Genomic DNA, 16386 nt, shown 5'->3' on the forward strand with positions numbered 1-16386 from the left:
TTTTTTTTTTTTTTTTTTTTGGTGGTGCTGGGGATTGAACCCAAGGCCTTGTGCATGTGAGGCGAGCACTCTACCAACTGAGCTACATCCCCAGCCTCTCATTAATGGATTTTTTAATAGAAAAAAAACCTTAAGCCTCCATGTTGGTCTGTTGTAATGGACGCTGTGCTCGAGTGTTTGGGCCTCGGCTTCTCCGTGCTTACCTTCCTCACATCAGCCTTCTCCACTCATCCGTGTCCGACAGGCAGCCCCAGCTCCTGTCTGTCTTTAGTCACCACTGGTGCAACGATGCTGCTAATTAGATTGTGAGGCATTTGGGTCACGTGAGGTGATCGAGGTGCAGATACTGAGGTCCTCACCACAGGACTCAGCGGAGATTTCTGGACATCCTGTCCCACAGGACATTCCACAAACTGCAGCGCTGGCCATGCTCTCGGCTCCCCAGGATCCACTCTAACGGCTTTCAAGTGTCTGTGGACAGAATGGCAGAGGGAGAGGGGTACCAGCCGGGGCCCCAGTCAGCAGAGCCAGTCCCTAAAACCCTTGCCAGGGAACCATCTTCCAGTGGCTGGCAGGTGGGCAGGGGTGCAGCTGGCCAGCGTGACCTCCTGTAGGAGGGCACTGCCCAGGGACGAGTGAGGAAGAGACGGGCACAAAGCTTCACAGACATGGTTAAGATGCAGCAGACGCCAAAGCAGTTGTTCACGTTTCGACCAGCCACGGGTGTTCTTTGAAAGGAATCTTTGATTACTGACACCTTAGAGACACCAGTGCTCAGTTATACTAACAAGGAGGCCCACCGTGAGCCCCTCACAAATACTTTTAAATCCTGCACAAGCCGTGCACCCCCACCGTGTACTGGCTGCCTGCCCTGCACCCATACTCCCTTGCTGTTGCCCTGGGCAACTGCTTCCCAGCCTGCAGAGGGTGGCCTCTCTTCTCCTGGGATCCGATGCTCATTCTTAAGGTTGGCTTGTTGGAGGGCCAGGGTTTCTTCCTGGGAACATCTCCTGCCCATGGCTCTAACTGCTCCCTTGGGCGCCTAACTCACCTGTTTGGCCTCAGACAGGTGGCTCCAGGGAGGCCTTGGTCTCAGGAGAGCTAGAAGAGAAAACATCATGGGGTACCTTCCATGGCTCCAGGTTATTCTCCAAAAATGAGACAGCCCCAGCCTCCTTCTAAGGTCAGAGTACTGTGCAGGCCCTGTGCTACATGGAATGGCCCAGTGCCCAGGACCATCCACTTTGAACTTGTCCACCTGAACCCTGCACTTAGAACTGTTAATGAGTCGGGTTTTTCCTGAGCCTTACTAGGCTGGGCTCTGGGCTAGTCACTGAGGCCCCAGAGGTTGGCAGATTCAAGTCAGGACCTGAAGGTACTCACAACCTCACCTAAGGACTGGTACAAAACTCAACACAGGGAGCAACATAGTGGCCATCTCAAGAGCAAATGGTGCAGCAGTTGCCCTTCTCAAAAAGCAAGCTGGTTGGGGCCAGCAGAGCTCCCAAGTTTGCAAGAACCGTTGCAATTTCATTTGCAGAGATTTCAAAGGCAAATGAGGATCAGCATGGAATAGCAAGTCTCAGATGTTACTCTGGACCCCTTTATACTCTTAAAAAGTATTAATACCAAAAGAGCCTTTGTTTATCATGTATCTGAAACTCAAGAACCAGTAGACTTTTTGGTAGAGCACACTATTGACATTGACAGCGACACCTATTAATACTTATTAATATCACTGTGCTAGAAATTAAAACTGAGATGTGTAAAAGATCTTTATAATTCATCTGAAAATAACACAAATCTGTTACACATTAACATGAGCAGAATAATTTTATGAAAACTCCAAAAAATTTAAAAAATGTAATGAGAAGGGTAGCATCATACATTTTGGCAACTCGCTAGTATCTGCTTAATAGAAGTCAGCTGGGGTCTGTATCTGCCTCTGTGTCCAGTCTATTGCAATATGTTTTATTCATAATATATTAAGAAAATCTGGCCTCACACATTTTATGATTGGAACAGGGAGAAATATGTCAGATAATCATAGACATTCTTTGCTATTACACCAAAACTCGACAAGTGGTATTTTCTTAAAGGTTGGTTATGACATGAAATCTGAAGCCATCAGTGCACTTCTGTGCTCTCATCTGCTAGTTGTTGAGCCCTAGATGTGTGTTTGTCATATCATGCATGGGTCATTTGGAGAATATGGGTTCACAGAGGGAGGTAGAAACCCCACATTTTAACACATCTAACTATATACTTTCAAAAGCTCAGATTTGCTGATGTCACTGCCCAGCTCATCAGAAAAATCCTTGTGTCAGGGGGAGCCCATCAAGTGGCATGTGGACGTTTTCCAAGGTTCTGATCTGTGCTTGAGAACTCAAGAGTTACCATTGGTGATAACCAGTGCTGGCTGTTTGCTGGAGATGAGAAGCTAACTTTGTTCACTTTAGAAAATACCTGCCAGATACCTCCATCTGAGTGCCTCCCTTGTCTGTTGCCCCTGGGCAGAGTGACTGGTAGAGCCCTTCTCTCAAACAGAGGCCACAGAGCTTCTACTGGGACCAGCCACCCTGGCAGACATAGCCGCAGTGCCTTGGCCACACAGAACAGTGATCGTGCTTGCACTTGGGGTCGAGGTCTCGAAAATCAACTGCACTGCTCCAACAAGGGACTTCCTCAGTGAAATTTCTTTTCCTGGATGGCCTGGGGAGGAACCCAGTGACTCCTTGTTCTCTTGGGCTGTGGCTGTGATCCTGCGGGGGGCTCCAGCTCTTTAACCCTCCCTGGACTTCTGCACCATTAGTTAATGAACAAAAAGGGTGAATGACTCTAAGCATCACCAGGAACATCACTTCTTTTATAAAGATGGAAAGGACACTCAGGGGCTGGTGGAACTTTGTGCAATCAATCGAGCTATATTCGTGAACCTGGCAGTTTTCTGCCTATGATTGGGAGGTGGCACAGTGGCACCTGTGACAAGGACATGCGATGTTCCAAGGACATGCGATGTTCCGAGGACATGTGATGTTCCGAGAACAACCGTCTGGAGATGGTTTCTGTGCAGGTCATTTTGAAATGGTTAGATTCCAGACCCAAGGCCCCATTTTTCCATTTATACAGCCCCATGCCTGCCCAACAATTAGGGCGGAAAGACAGTTTGTTTTCAGTAGTGCTAGATGGATCATTTCCACTCAATTATAAAAGCAGCTCAGTTTATATCTAAAAATGCTTTCCACCAAAATTCAAGACTCGTGTAATACAATCAGGGCTCAAGAATCACTCAGTGAATTTGAAGTTCAAATCTTTATGTCTGAGCACCTGTTGTTAATTTAAAATATGAATTTGTCAGTTACAGCTGGGAACCTATAAAATGTAGACGTGTGTAAGCACTCTCACGGTTATAGTTTATGGAAGTGGCTCTCCCATCCTCGTGGGGCGTGTCTCTACCTAGGGCTCCAGGACCCAGCTCAGTCAGGAGATGTTGAACTGTGGAGGAAGGTGGAGCTGGCCCTTTCTGATGGGATGCACTGACATTAGGGTGACCAGGTTGTGCTGACAGCTAGAGGTGGGGACCAGGGACAGGAGGCACCCACCCAGAGAAGCAGCAGAAAAGGGCAGACAGCCAGGTGGAGGTGGCTCCAGGAAGGTGTTGGTGGCGGGGAGGGGCAGGAATTGAGAGGAGTGTGAGAGTGTGCCAGGCTGAGGGCTCTGCTGCTGGGAGCTAGAGCCATGCAAATACCAACTGCCAGGCTGTTGTACGGGGTGCTGGCTGGGCAGCAGCCTTCCCTACCCTAAGTGTGTGGGGGCAGGAACCTGCAAGGTGTGGAGAACACAAGCGATTTGGCTCGTTGGTGAGCTCATCACCTCAGGATTCCGAGTCCAGGAGGGACCATAATTCTGATGGCCACCTGGAAGCCTGGTCCAGACCCTCCATGCTGACCAGTATCCCCGGGGGAGCCACAGAAGCTTCCTGCACCTTGGTTTCTTCCTCACAATTCAGGTGGAGAAGTGGATATGAAGAGGCCCTGCCGATAGACCTAGGCTGACATGGGGGCTGGGTGGCTGGATCAGTGTGGGGCTGGTGTGTGTGATGCTCCACACGGCGAATCCAGAGCTCTGGGTGGCTTCTCGCTCTCCCTACCACCCAGTTACCACTTGGCAGTTCCAAACTCTACTGAAACAAAAGGGTGCCCCCATCCTTGGCCGTTTTCTCCCGCTGCTTAGAGAATAGCTCCTTCAAGAGTCAGTGTCATGCATCCTGGGCGCGCTCCATGGCCTGGCCTCAGGTCCTCGTGGGCTGGGAGCCCTGTGTGGGGCTGTGCAGGTGGGGTGGGGGCTGCAGGGGCAGCTGCCAGCTGGACTGCATGTCCCCATGCGTAACTCTCCTGCCCCACTGTTGTGCTACTGCAGACCACCATGCCTGGGATGAAGCGGGACTGTGGGGGTGCTGCAGCTGTCCTGGGGGCCTTCAGAGCTGCCGTCAAGCAGGTGAGTGAGACCCCACCCTCTGCAGGTGCTCGTTCTGGGCTTTCCTGTGGGCTCTGCCCTGCCCTTTCCACTCCAGCCCCAGCCAGGGTCCCTCCTGTGTCTGTACAGCTGGGCCCGTCCCTTCTCTGCACTTGGGTCCTTCCTGGGTCCCAGAGCTTCTGTTCTTTTATCAGGGCTGCTCTGGATGATCGTGTCTTCCTCAGACTGTGAGAGCCTGAGGGCAGGTCCACCCTGCCCACTACTCAAGGCCTGGCTTGGATTGAGGGAGGCTGGCCTAAAGCCACGTGGCATGCAGTAAGCATGATCCCAAAGAACGGACCCTGGGCTGAGCCCCCCGCCCAAGTGTTCCAGTCATTCCACCCACAGCCTTCTGGGCATCGACACTCTTCTAGGAAATGTCTCCCCAGGATTGACTCCCCCACTCCCATGCCCAGCCTGCTTCCTCCCTCACTTTGGTAGAAACTCAAGACTTGACCTTGCCTGCTGGCTGTGATCACTCTTGGGTGACATCCTGGGAAGCCCAGAAGTCCCAGAGCAGTAAAACATGCTTATTAAACAGAGTGTGCCCTGGGTGTCCTAAGCCATAAGCTCCTTATTGCAGCTTTTCCAAGGCAGCTTTTGAGAGTCTGAGCCCTTTAGTGTCACTAGATACAGGATGTTCTTCTCCCTTAGGCACTACCTGAGAAGGCTGGTTCCTTGGGGTAAACTTAAAATTGAAAAACAAAAACCCAGAAGGTCTTGACACAGTTGTTGGCTCAGACTGGTCAGGTGTTCCACCTGTAGCCTGCATGGGAGAGGAGCCAGAGGCCAGTGCGGGGCCTCCTGGTTTTCTGTGTGCCTCCCATGTGGCTTAGGTGGCTCCCTCTAATAGTCGTTGCAGCCCGGTCCGTGGGTACATGGGAGGTACAGGATACCAGAGGTTGGAACATCCCAGAGTCCCTGCTCCACTGTCAGGCTGCCTCTTGCCTGTGTCCTCCTAGTGCCACACGTGGACAGGGTCTTCTAGGGCTTACAGGTGAGTACTGCTGTCCTGCAGAGCCCAGATGGGGGCATTTGGAGAAGGAGCAGGTGTCTGTGCTCCTTGCTGGCTGGAGACTAACAAGGGAAGCGGCCAGCATTCAATAAGGCCCTTGCCTGGCGCAGCTGCTGGGCTGCAGGTGGTGACACCAGACTCCTACTGCCTGGCCCTTCCCTTCCTCCCCCCAGGACCTCACTGGCACATCCAGACCTCACTTCCCTGGAAGATATGCGTATCAGAAGGGAGCTCAGGGAGCTGGCCCAGCTGTAGGGTGCTCACTGTGGGAGAGTTGGAGGGATCATAGGGCCATTTACCCTGACTGCTGCTCCAGCAGGGTGCCCTCTGGCACATGGGACAGGCTGGCTGGAAAATGCCGCAGGTAGACTCTTTCCAGTTTGAATTCCCTTTTCACAGGAAGCCCCTTGGCAGTTCACACTGATGCGTTAGTGGGCAGCCATGAGGGGTGCCAGTCCCCCTCTACCTGCAGGGGCCATAGCCACAGCCAAGGGCCCTGCTGTAGATAAAAATCCCCCTCCCACAGGCGCCCTGGACACAGGCTCCATGTGGACACTGCCGTCCACCTTGTTTGCAGTCTCCTGCCGGCCTCAAGAAGGAATGTGCCTCAGTGAGAGCCATGAGATAAATAATGACGTAGTGACTCAGCCCACAGAGCAGCCTCGGAAGCCCCATACCCACCCTGGTGGGGATCAGCAAATGAATGGAGAATAACCAGGGACCATTTCTTACAGTGGGATTCTGATCACTAACCATAGAGGGGACAATGGGAATAGGAAGTCATCTGGCCAACACCACAGTGATCATTCTTTCAGGTACAAATGATCAACAGGTGTTAAGAGTGGAGCGAGGAAGCAGGTGGGAAGCAGGCTGGTTAGAGGCCCGTGCTCATTGGAGCATGGCACTTGCTGCAGCCATGCGCAACTCCAGAACAGGGGCACAGTCGAGGTGTGCCTCCTGATACTGTGCTCCGAGAAGGACACAGCTCTCCGGTGGGAGTCCTGCTAGAACACATGACCGCAACGTAGTCATGAGGAAACCCACCCCAAACCCCGGATTTAAAGTGCCAGACCACACAGGTTCCAGAGGACAGGGGCTCAGGAGACGCACCCATGAGTGCACTGGTGGAGCAGGTGGCATCCCATCAGGTCTTGCCTGGAGCTGCCTTCCGTGCACCTGGGAGCTTCTGTCTGTCCGTCTTTGAGTCTGAGAGCTCCTGGCTGGCCTTATCCCTCCTAAGCCTCTAGCTGTATCTGAAGCCTCTGCCCACTTCTCTCTCCAGGGCTTCAAAGACAACCTCCATGCTGTGTTCTGCTTGGCTGAAAACTCAGTGGGGCCCAATGCCACGAGGCCTGATGACATCCACCTGCTCTACTCGGGAAAGTAAGGCTGGACTTCCCCTTCCCTGATCCCTTGCTGTCTTTACCCTATAGTGTGCACTTGTGGCCTTCTTCCCAGGGTCAGGCCAAGTCAGCCCTAAATTCAGCCCAGGGTGGGAGGAACTCCACCATGATGCCATCTGTGCTGCCCTGTAGGGGACAGGGTGTCCATGCCTCCTAGGGAAGGATGGGGATGGTCGGGAATCTTGAGGGACCAGGAGCTCTAAATGGAGTCTCTGTGGAGCTGGGGTGTGGCTCAGTAGTAGAGCACTTGCCTAGCATGTGTGAGGCACTGGGTTCAATCCTCAGTATCAATAAAAATAATTAAAGAAAATAAAGGTATTATGTCCATCTGCAACTAAAACAATATTGAAAAAATAAATGGAGTCTCTGTGGTCCCAGAGGGGAGTCCCTCTCGTCACCCTGGAGAGCTGCATTCCTGAGTGGGCTCTCTGCTGACCCCCAGGACAGTGGAGATCAACAACACAGACGCAGAGGGCAGGCTGGTGCTTGCTGATGGCGTGTCCTACGCCTGCAAAGACCTTGGAGCAGACATTATCCTGGACATGGCCACGCTGACCGGGGCTCAGGTGGGTGCCCCAGGCTTAGCTGTAGCTGCTGAGAGGCTGAGGTGGGGAAGGCAGGTGGGATGGGGCTGCTGGCATCAAACTTCTCACCCTCAGCTGAGGTGGCAGGAGGGTTTGTGCCACGTGGGTGAAGAGGCGAGCTGGGACCCTGACCCCTAGCCTGTCCTCCACAGGCTCCAGCTCACAGTGCGGTTTCTTTCTTTTGGGTTCTCACACCTCTCTGTTGATTTCTTTGTTTCCCTGTCTGCCTCTCTGTCCCTCTTTTGTCTTTTGTGTTTCTCTCCTGCCCTCCTCCTGGTTGCTCCTGTGTGACGCTGACCCAGGGCATCGCCACGGGGAAGTACCATGCGGCCGTGCTCACCAACAGCGCCGAGTGGGAAGCGGCCTGTGTGAAGGCCGGCCGGAAGTGCGGGGACCTGGTGCACCCCCTGGTCTACTGCCCGGAGCTGCACTTCAGCGAGTTTACCTCGGCCGTGGCTGACATGAAGAACTCGGTGGCGGTAGGTCTAAGGCTGAGGGCTATGCCCAGACAGGTGGGCAGGCCATACCCCCACGGGGTTCGTGCTCCCTGGAGACTGTGCCCGGAGCTGCAGCAGCAATGCTGGGGCTCCTGTGAGGCGGGTCAGGGTACAGTTGCACGTCCAGGAAGAGCCTGTTCAGTTCGCAAGGCAGACGGGCCTCTCGCTGGCCTCCCTGCCACTTGTCTGGGGCTCTGTACTCACTCCTGGGTCTGAGGCAGTTGCCACATTGGGTCCCCCACTGCTCCCCCTGTCCTGGAGTGGAGCTGACTCCTCAGCCCGTGGCTAAGGCCCTCCAGCTGGACCTCAGCCTCCCCTCACATGTGCTGCTGGCCACATGGCCTCCTCGCAGCCATGGTGAGGCTCAACCGAGGGATGATGGGACAGGGCAGACAGGGCGGGAGACCACACAGGCACCTGGGAGCTACCCAAACCCCTCCTGCTGCTGGGAGCAGGAGGTCACTGTGCATCTGGCCTCCGTAGGACCGTGACAACAGTCCCAGCTCCTGCGCGGGCCTCTTCATTGCCTCACACATCGGCTTCGACTGGCCTGGGGTCTGGGTCCACCTGGACATCGCCGCACCAGTGCATGCAGTAAGTGCCTGGGGCCACCCCGGTGTCCTTGCCTCCTGCTAGGATTCTCCCCTGCCCCACCCCTCCTTGCTGGCCTGGGCCAGCCCCTCCTCTTGTCCTTATGGAGCCTCTCTGTCTCCAGAGCTGCTGACCGAGCTCAGTCTGTGTCAAGGGTCACATTGTCCATGGCCCAGCCTCCGGCCAGCTGTGATACCCCCCACCTCTGGTCTCTTCATCCCTGGGAATAGAGTGGTTGCCTTGTGTTGTCCCTCCTAGCTACCCCATGCTCAGCAGGGAGCCCAGGACTCCTTCTGACTCCTCCCCATCCTGAGCAGATCTGGGGGTTCAGGAACAGCACCTGGGGTTGTGCCCAAGGCCTCACCCATTCATTGGCCCTGAGGGTGGCAGGACGCCACTGGGAGGCCCAGGACTCTGGCTGTGCTCCAGGATCCCCTCACCAAGAAAAGGCCTGGGGGAACCTGCCTCGGTAGGCTGGCCGGCCAGGGCCAGGAGGAGGCTGTGGGAGCTCAGGGTTTCTACCCCCTCTGCCACAGGGTGAGCGAGCCACTGGCTTTGGAGTGGCTCTTCTGCTGGCACTCTTCGGTGGAGCCTCTGAGGACCCCCTGCTGAACCTGGTGTCCCCACTGGGCTGTGAGGCAGAGACACAGGAGGGTACCGTGGGTCGGGACTCCAAGAGACGCAGGCTTGTGTAAGACCAGCCTCCCGCCTTGGCCTGGAGGCCAGGCTTTTTACCTCACTTTGCACTGATTAATTTTAAGCAATTTAAAGATCAAACCTTAAGATGGGCCTTGGTTGGTTTTTGTGTGTGACCGGGTGGCAACAGAAACAGCTCCTTCCCACGTCTTAGAAGGTAGCTTGGGGCTTGATGGGGTCCAGGGAGGGGCTGGGGTGGAAGCATTGGGGTTTGTTTCTGTTCGAGCTATCTGCAGGTCTCCTCTGTCCGCTTCTGCAAACTGTGCTTCCCCTGCACCCTGGGGCCCGTAGCACCACCTGAGCCCAAAGGCTGCCCACCTCTGCCTGTGCTGTCTCTGGCCCAGATTCTGCTCATGGCAGCTCCATGCTGAAAGCTCAGGCCCTCGCTCCAAGTGACACCTCAGGGGCATTCAGCCAGCCCACCCCCAGAAAGATGTGACTGGCTGCCAGGGACCCCACTCTGTGGGGTAAGAGGAGTCCTCCCTGGCCCTGTGGAATTCACTTGAATTTTAAATAAATATGACCACACCACATCCTGGCTTTGTCTCATTCTTTCTCCCACACCTATGTCTTAAAAACAGACCTGGTGTCTACTGTGGTAGGGAGGCTCAGGCCACCACCAGCTTCTTCCACTAGTTCTGGCTTTTGAGATCCAGCCAATCAAGCCGTTTTTGCAGACAGGAGCCCTGGAGTCTGGGGTGGAAGATGGTGGCCGTCAGGTCCAGCTCAGCTGTTCAGGTTGTCTGAGAGTGCACAGCATACACTAATGTGGAGGCTCTATGGGTTTTTAGGGCTCTTCCAGGGTCCCACAGCCTGTAGGGAGGGCTGTTCTGGCTCCCTGTACATTCCAGGCTGTGTTTCCCTGGCTCTAACCTCGCTCTGAGCACAATCCTAAGCAATGTAGGCTGGACTCCTGGAAACCAATCCTGGATTCAGAGTCTGTCCCTCATACCTGGGGCCCAAGTAAAGCAGGTATGGAAGCCAGGTTCCCACAGTTTGGATGACAAAGTCTCTGCTACCTTTTGTCTTCCACCCCAGTGGAGCTGGGGAAGAGATTAGAACTTAGGTCCTGACAAATGGGGAGGTGGCAGCCACCTTTTCTGTGGGGGTCGTGGGAATGAGGAACCTGACTGCAGGTCTGGAGGGCTCACATCTCTGGCTGTGTCCTGAGCCCACAGGCCACCTTGCTCCAATCGTCCCTGGACCCCAGGTCCCTCCACAGCTCTGGAAATCAAGGTGACTCTGGACCTGGCCTCAAGCAAATATTTATTAACTGCCTGCTGTATACACTGCCCTGGTTCCAAGGCCCAATCCTGTCTGAGAAAACGCACCCCCACAATAATAGTAGTTGTGGGCAGCGGCCACGTGAGGGGGAGACAGCAGGCTCCTGAGCACTGGGGAGGCACGGCCAGTGGCTGGAGTGGCTGGGAGCCTTCACGGGTCATTAGCTTGCTTAATGGCTTGCAATAGGCAGCTCTTGCCCGGCTTTCCTGAGATACCCCAGAGGAGGCAGAGGTCACCGAGGTGGTCAGGCTCCTTCTCTGGGGCAGCTGGCACCATCCGGTCCCCCCGCCAGGGGGCTGCTTCTGCATGGATACAGGATGTAGGGTCAAGGAGCAGGGGAGGAACTCAGTCTCCCTTGTGTGGACACAAAGGCAGCCTCAGGGCCGGGACCCAGCTGGGGACCAGCTGCAGGCCCAGGGTTTGGCCTGCGTGCCCGTGTCGGGGAAAGTGGGAGCCAGCCAAAGGCCTTACTTTCCTGGGGGCCAAAAGGCTTTAGGATGCGACGGCTGCTTGCCCTGGCTCCCCTGGAGCCCTGGCAACAGGGTCACAGCAGTTGGGCCGCTGGCGGGAGCATGGACGCCCTCTCGGGTCCACTTGACTGTGGATTCCAGCCAGCGGCCTAGAAAATGAGCTTGGTACTTGGGGGCTTCTCAGCTTCTGCCCACCCAGTCTGTAGAATGGGAAGCTGTGTCGGCCGAGCAGGCCGTCCACACTCCACAGAAATTCTCATGGGGGCGAGGGGTGCCAGGGAAGTGCCCCTGGGTGAACCAGGCCATACCCATCATCACCAGCAAGAGCAGCCCACCGCCTCTTCTTACTCCTCTCGCCTCCGCACACTGTGTCCCTCCCTGGGGCGCTTAAGAGCCCATTGATTCCCCTTCATTTTTCTGTGCCACCGAAAATGGAGGAGACAGAATTATTTCAAAGAAGCGACTCAGACAGAGTGATTTTACCAGAGAGCGCTGAGGATGGGCCTCTCAATCATCTAGAGAACAAAACCCCAGCTTATGTTGTAGATGAAGGTGCCTCCAGGCCCTGCAGGCTGTTCTCAACACAGCGCCTCCACGGGCACAGCAGGCCCCCTGTGCCCCCAGGCCCCCAAAGTGCCCCTCCTCGCCACCTGCTCAGGGTCCTCTACCTGGGCCCTTCCCCCACCCTCCCACCAGCATCTCCTGCGGTCCAGGGCTTGAGAACTGCTGGGAAGGACCTGTCTTGCCCCCAAAGCCCTCGCTCAGGAGCTGGTCTGCGATCCCCACGGGCCCCCACCACCCAGGAAGCGCTGCCGAATGTTCTACCGCCAGGCTCCACCCAGAGCCTCCGATCAGACTGTGTACCCTGGTGAATTAGTGTTCGGCTTTTTTGTTTATTTGTTTGTTCTTTTACAAAAGATTGTTTTGGTTTGAGATTCAGCAAAAACAGACACTGCATTCAGCTTCCTCTCCATTCAGGACTCAGTAAATTAGTTGTTTTGCAGTCTGCTTCAAGTCCTTGCCTCAGATGAGCCTCCAACAAGATAATGCGTTTAAAAGCCCTTGGAAAAATACCAGCCCCACGCACACAGAGGACACTGTCATTGAGGGGCTCTCAGAAGACAAGGCCTGTGGCTCACCACCCCCACTCTGGGTCCAGAAAACAGTCTTCCATGTGGTCCTGGGGAGGGTCCAGGAGGGAAGTGGGTGTCCTTCATGCTCCTCTGTTGCCAAATTGGTCCCCAAAGCCCAGGCTGTCCACCCCCAAGGTGTGGGGTCTCTTTGACCATGCCCAGGGCTTAGGGGGCAGGGGAAAAGCCAGCACTCCTCCGGGATGGTGATCACGCCTACCCACATCCATCCTATGAGCCATTTCTGCTGCTTTCCATGCTGTTGTGGCCCTGAGGGCTTTGGGGTCCATCAAGGGAGCACTCCAGTCAGGAGAACAAAACCCCCAATTTAAAGGTTCAAAGTCTGGTTTCATTCAGCATGAGCACAGGTAGTCTCCAGCCGGCCCTCGTTGGCTTGGAAGAGGCTCAGGCTATCTGGGGCCCTCCTTCCTCGCCCTGCACTAGATGCAGGAGTTATCAGGGAAGCCGCTTCACCACAGCCCTCCTCCCAGGTGCGCCCTTTCTTCTTGCAAGTTGAGTGGATTTCCTTGGGATCCAATACTGGGCCTGGCCCAATAGTGATGGCCTGAGCTGCCCCTCATGCAACCGTGCATGAGGGCCTGCATGCATCCCCTGAAATGCAGATCTGTCTCATGGCAACAAGCCTATGGCTGGAAACTCAGCTCCCAGGAGAAGTCAGAGCAGCCCCCTTGGAGAAGGCGTGAGAACTCCCAGATGCACCTCAGGACAGGCTTTCTTGTACCTGTGGTGTCCTCAGGAATCCCCAGGAGAGCTAATGCTGCACCAGCGGTCTGCTAGTGCAGGGAACCCTGGGCCACGTGCCTTGACACTGCTCCTGTGCAACAGAGGCACAGGCTTGAGGCCACACGGCCAGAACAGACTCTCAAGGGGAGACAGGGCCTTCCAGCCTGGATGGCCTGCACTTTGTGTGACTTCTGTCTTCTCTCCCACACTCTGCCCTTGGAGACTGCCCACCCCGCTCTGGGTCAGGACGGGGCACATGCAGCGTTGGGCAGGTGAGTGTGTCTTGGTGAATGCAGGAGACAGTTCTGGAGAGCTCGTCACCACTCAAACACCTAGAGAGCTGTATGTGGCCCCAGCTAGGGCCTCAGTTTCCTCATCCACGAAATGCATGGGCCCCACAAACCCTCATGACATCGGACTTGGCAGGGATTTCTTGAGTGTGGCTCCAAAGGCATAGACGACAACAAAAAGACAGGGAAGTTGGACTTCATAAAAAATGGTGCATCAAGACATTATCGAGAGAGGGAGAAGGTAACCGCAGAATAGGACACACTTGCAAATCAGTTATGTAATAAGGGGTTGCTATTCAGAATACGTAAACTCATAAACCCCAACAACAACAACACAACAAACACTTGATTTAAAAATGGGCGAAGGATGGGAACAGACATTTCTTGGAAAAAGATACACAAATAGCCAGCAAGACACAAAAGAAAGCTCAGCGTCTCTAACTGCCAGAAAAACACAAGTCAAAACGATGTCGAGGTACAACCTCACGCCCATTAGGACGGCCGCTGTGAAAAAAGAAAAGAGGGAGACAACACAACAAACACCAGTGTGGACACAAGTAGGAACCCTTGGGTGGGGTTGGGGTTGAGGAATGGTCCTCAAAACGTTGAAAATAGAATTACCTCAGGGAGCAGCAAGCCCTCTACACACATCGCCCAGGGATGGAAAGTGAGGTCTCAAAGGGCGTTTTGTGTACCCAGAGCCACAGCAGCACTGTTCACATGGCTACCTGTGGCAGCGAGCCGGATGTCTATGAAACAACGAGCACATAGGGTGTGGTGGGAGCCCAGGCCCTGGGCCCAGCAGATCTGGCTTCAGACCCTGACTCCACCACCCTTGCAGCTTTGTGGCCTGCAGCCAGCCAGCAAGCCCCCTTCCCTGCACGGTGGGCACCCTGACGTGCTTGTGAAATGCTGCCTATACAGGGAAACTGAGCCTTTTGGTCATATGCTAACGTCCCACCTTGTGCTGGCAGCAAACCCTGGTTGAGGCACCTCCAGAGCCAGGAGGGGACAGGCACAAGGCTCTCTCCTGCATGGGTGAGCGTTTGGACCAGTTGGTCGGTCGTTTCCTTCTCCGTGTCAGACACCATGTGCCTGCCGGATGCCTCCACATTCTTGACCAGAGGCACATTCCTGAGGGGGTAGGGAAATCGAAGCCCAGACCCTGGAAAACAAAGGCTGCCACAGATCGGCCGTCTAGGGCCCTCTTCCTGCCTCTCCCAGCCTCTCCCAGCCTGTGCCCTGCTCTGCCCCTCTGCTCTGTTTCCTCCACCCATCCCTCACTTGGGTCTGAGAATTCCAAACAGGACACGCACGTGTGGCTCCTGTTGCTAATTTAAGGGCCCCAAACAAAGACATCATGGCCTCCCAAGACTGGGAGACGCCTGCCTACCCTAACCCTAACCCTAACCCCAACCCTAATGAAGAGCCCCCATGTGCCTCCAGGCAGGGGCAGCTGCAGGTGCCCACCTCACGGCTGTAAAGCATTTCTTTATTAGCCCATCCGTCCAACAAACATCCACTGTTTTCCTCCTCTGTCAGATGCCAAGGGACAATGGCAGGAAGAGATGGCCCTCTCCCACAGGGCTTGTAATCTGCCCAGAGCACAGGTGCTCTTCAAATTACCACCCCAAACAATACACTACAAACCGTGACAACCACCATGAAACACAGGCATGCCCTAAGATGGGAACAATTTGAGGAGAGGCCTGGCCTGGCTGGGGGTGGCGGGGAGGCCAGCTGGGAAGGCTTCCCTTGAGGAGTAGTCAGCCCAGCCGAGAGGGCAATGATGAGGATCAAGTGGTGCTGGAGATGGCAGAGATCAATCTGGGCAGAGGCAATCTCCCGTGTAAATGGCCTGGGGTGGGATAGGCCACAAACAGCAAAGAAGCCACTGTCATTGGAGAAGAGAGGGATAAAGGGATGGGACGTAGGCTGGGTTGTGAACGGGAGCCTTGCAGGCTGCCGAGGGAGTCGTTTCGGTGTAAAAACAGCAGGAGCCATTGAGGATTCTTGAGCAGACAAGAGCAGGACCTGCACCTTCAGGAGCCCCTGGCTGTGGCTCTCCAGATGCCAGTGCCTCCCTCACATATCCCCAGGGATCCCACTTCCATGTGCAGAGCAGCTGAGATGAAGTCAAACCCCAGCCAGTGTCCCTGGCTCTAGGAGAAGGTCGGTGAGGGCAAGCCTGCCCGGGCTGCGGTTCCCAGGCTGCGGTTCCCGGGCATCTGACCCTGAAAACACAGCTCCCCACGACTGCAGTGAAGATGTGAGACGTGGCTTTGCCACCCAGCAACAGCTCTGTCCTGGCCATGCCCCTCGGCGTGCCACTATGCCCAGTGACTTAACCATTCCCAGCTTCAGCTCTTTCACTGGTAAAAATAGAGAAAATGGTACTAATGTCCACCTAGCAGGAGGCTAGGAGGGCCAGTGCCAGTGGCCATAGAAAGACCCAGACAGAAGGGATAGACTCTCAACCAACACAAAACCAGCACCAAAGGCACCAGCCGGTGCTGCGGCGGGAGCTGCGGGGGTCCCAGCCTGGCAGGGAAGCTTGAGGGGACAGCCACGTTGCTGAAGTGCCCCAGGCCTTACAGGCTGGCTGGAGGTCCACAGAGGGACGCAGGCGGCAGAAGGCCCACTCCGGCATGAGGGCATCAAATTCAGCTGCTGGGACAGGTGACGTCACACCACCACTCCAGATGCAGGCGAACCCCTCGGTGGCACATGAAACAGCATGGCCAAAGCTCCAGGTGCTGGGTTGACCCTGGATCACTCCCCACAGAAGGAGAAGAGACCTGACCGGACCCGTGGCCTGCTCAATAGAAGGAGGAGAAGGAGGAGGAAGGGGAGGGAGCGCATAGGAGCACCATTCAGTCTTCTAACATAACAAAACAAACAAAATGTCCAGGATAAAAACTCGATATCCCTTGGCATACCCAGAACCAGGAGAACTTGAGCAATTCTCAAGGGAAAGTCGATCAAAAGATGGCAACTCCGAGGTGATCCAGGTGCTGGAATGATCAGATAAGGACATTAAAGCAGCTATTATAATCACCCTTAATGAGATAGCACTGAAGAACCTTGAAATAAATGGAAAATAAAAATCAATGTTTGAGATAAACCTTCTTAATTCAAATCCATCCCATTTATTGATTCTTGATTTT

The 16386-nt window shown here is 54.9% G+C and overlaps 1 protein-coding gene across 1 annotated transcript in view; it reads left to right on the forward strand.

Annotated features, from left to right (window-relative positions):
- The window catches only part of Npepl1 (aminopeptidase like 1), a 19957-nt gene extending 10123 nt beyond the window's left edge, over window positions 1-9834 (forward strand). The window contains exons 7-12 of the mRNA XM_015480047.2: window positions 4420-4497; window positions 6813-6913; window positions 7376-7499; window positions 7820-7996; window positions 8498-8608; window positions 9142-9834. Coding sequence (XP_015335533.1) covers window positions 4420-4497; window positions 6813-6913; window positions 7376-7499; window positions 7820-7996; window positions 8498-8608; window positions 9142-9300 — 750 coding nt within the window. The 3' untranslated portion in view covers window positions 9301-9834. The remainder of the gene's footprint in view (window positions 1-4419; window positions 4498-6812; window positions 6914-7375; window positions 7500-7819; window positions 7997-8497; window positions 8609-9141) is intronic.
- Window positions 9835-16386: the final 6552 nt, after the last annotated feature.

Source organism: Marmota marmota, unplaced genomic scaffold (genome assembly GCF_001458135.2).
Source record: "Marmota marmota marmota unplaced genomic scaffold, marMar, whole genome shotgun sequence".
NCBI classification, from domain to species: domain Eukaryota; kingdom Metazoa; phylum Chordata; class Mammalia; order Rodentia; family Sciuridae; genus Marmota; species Marmota marmota.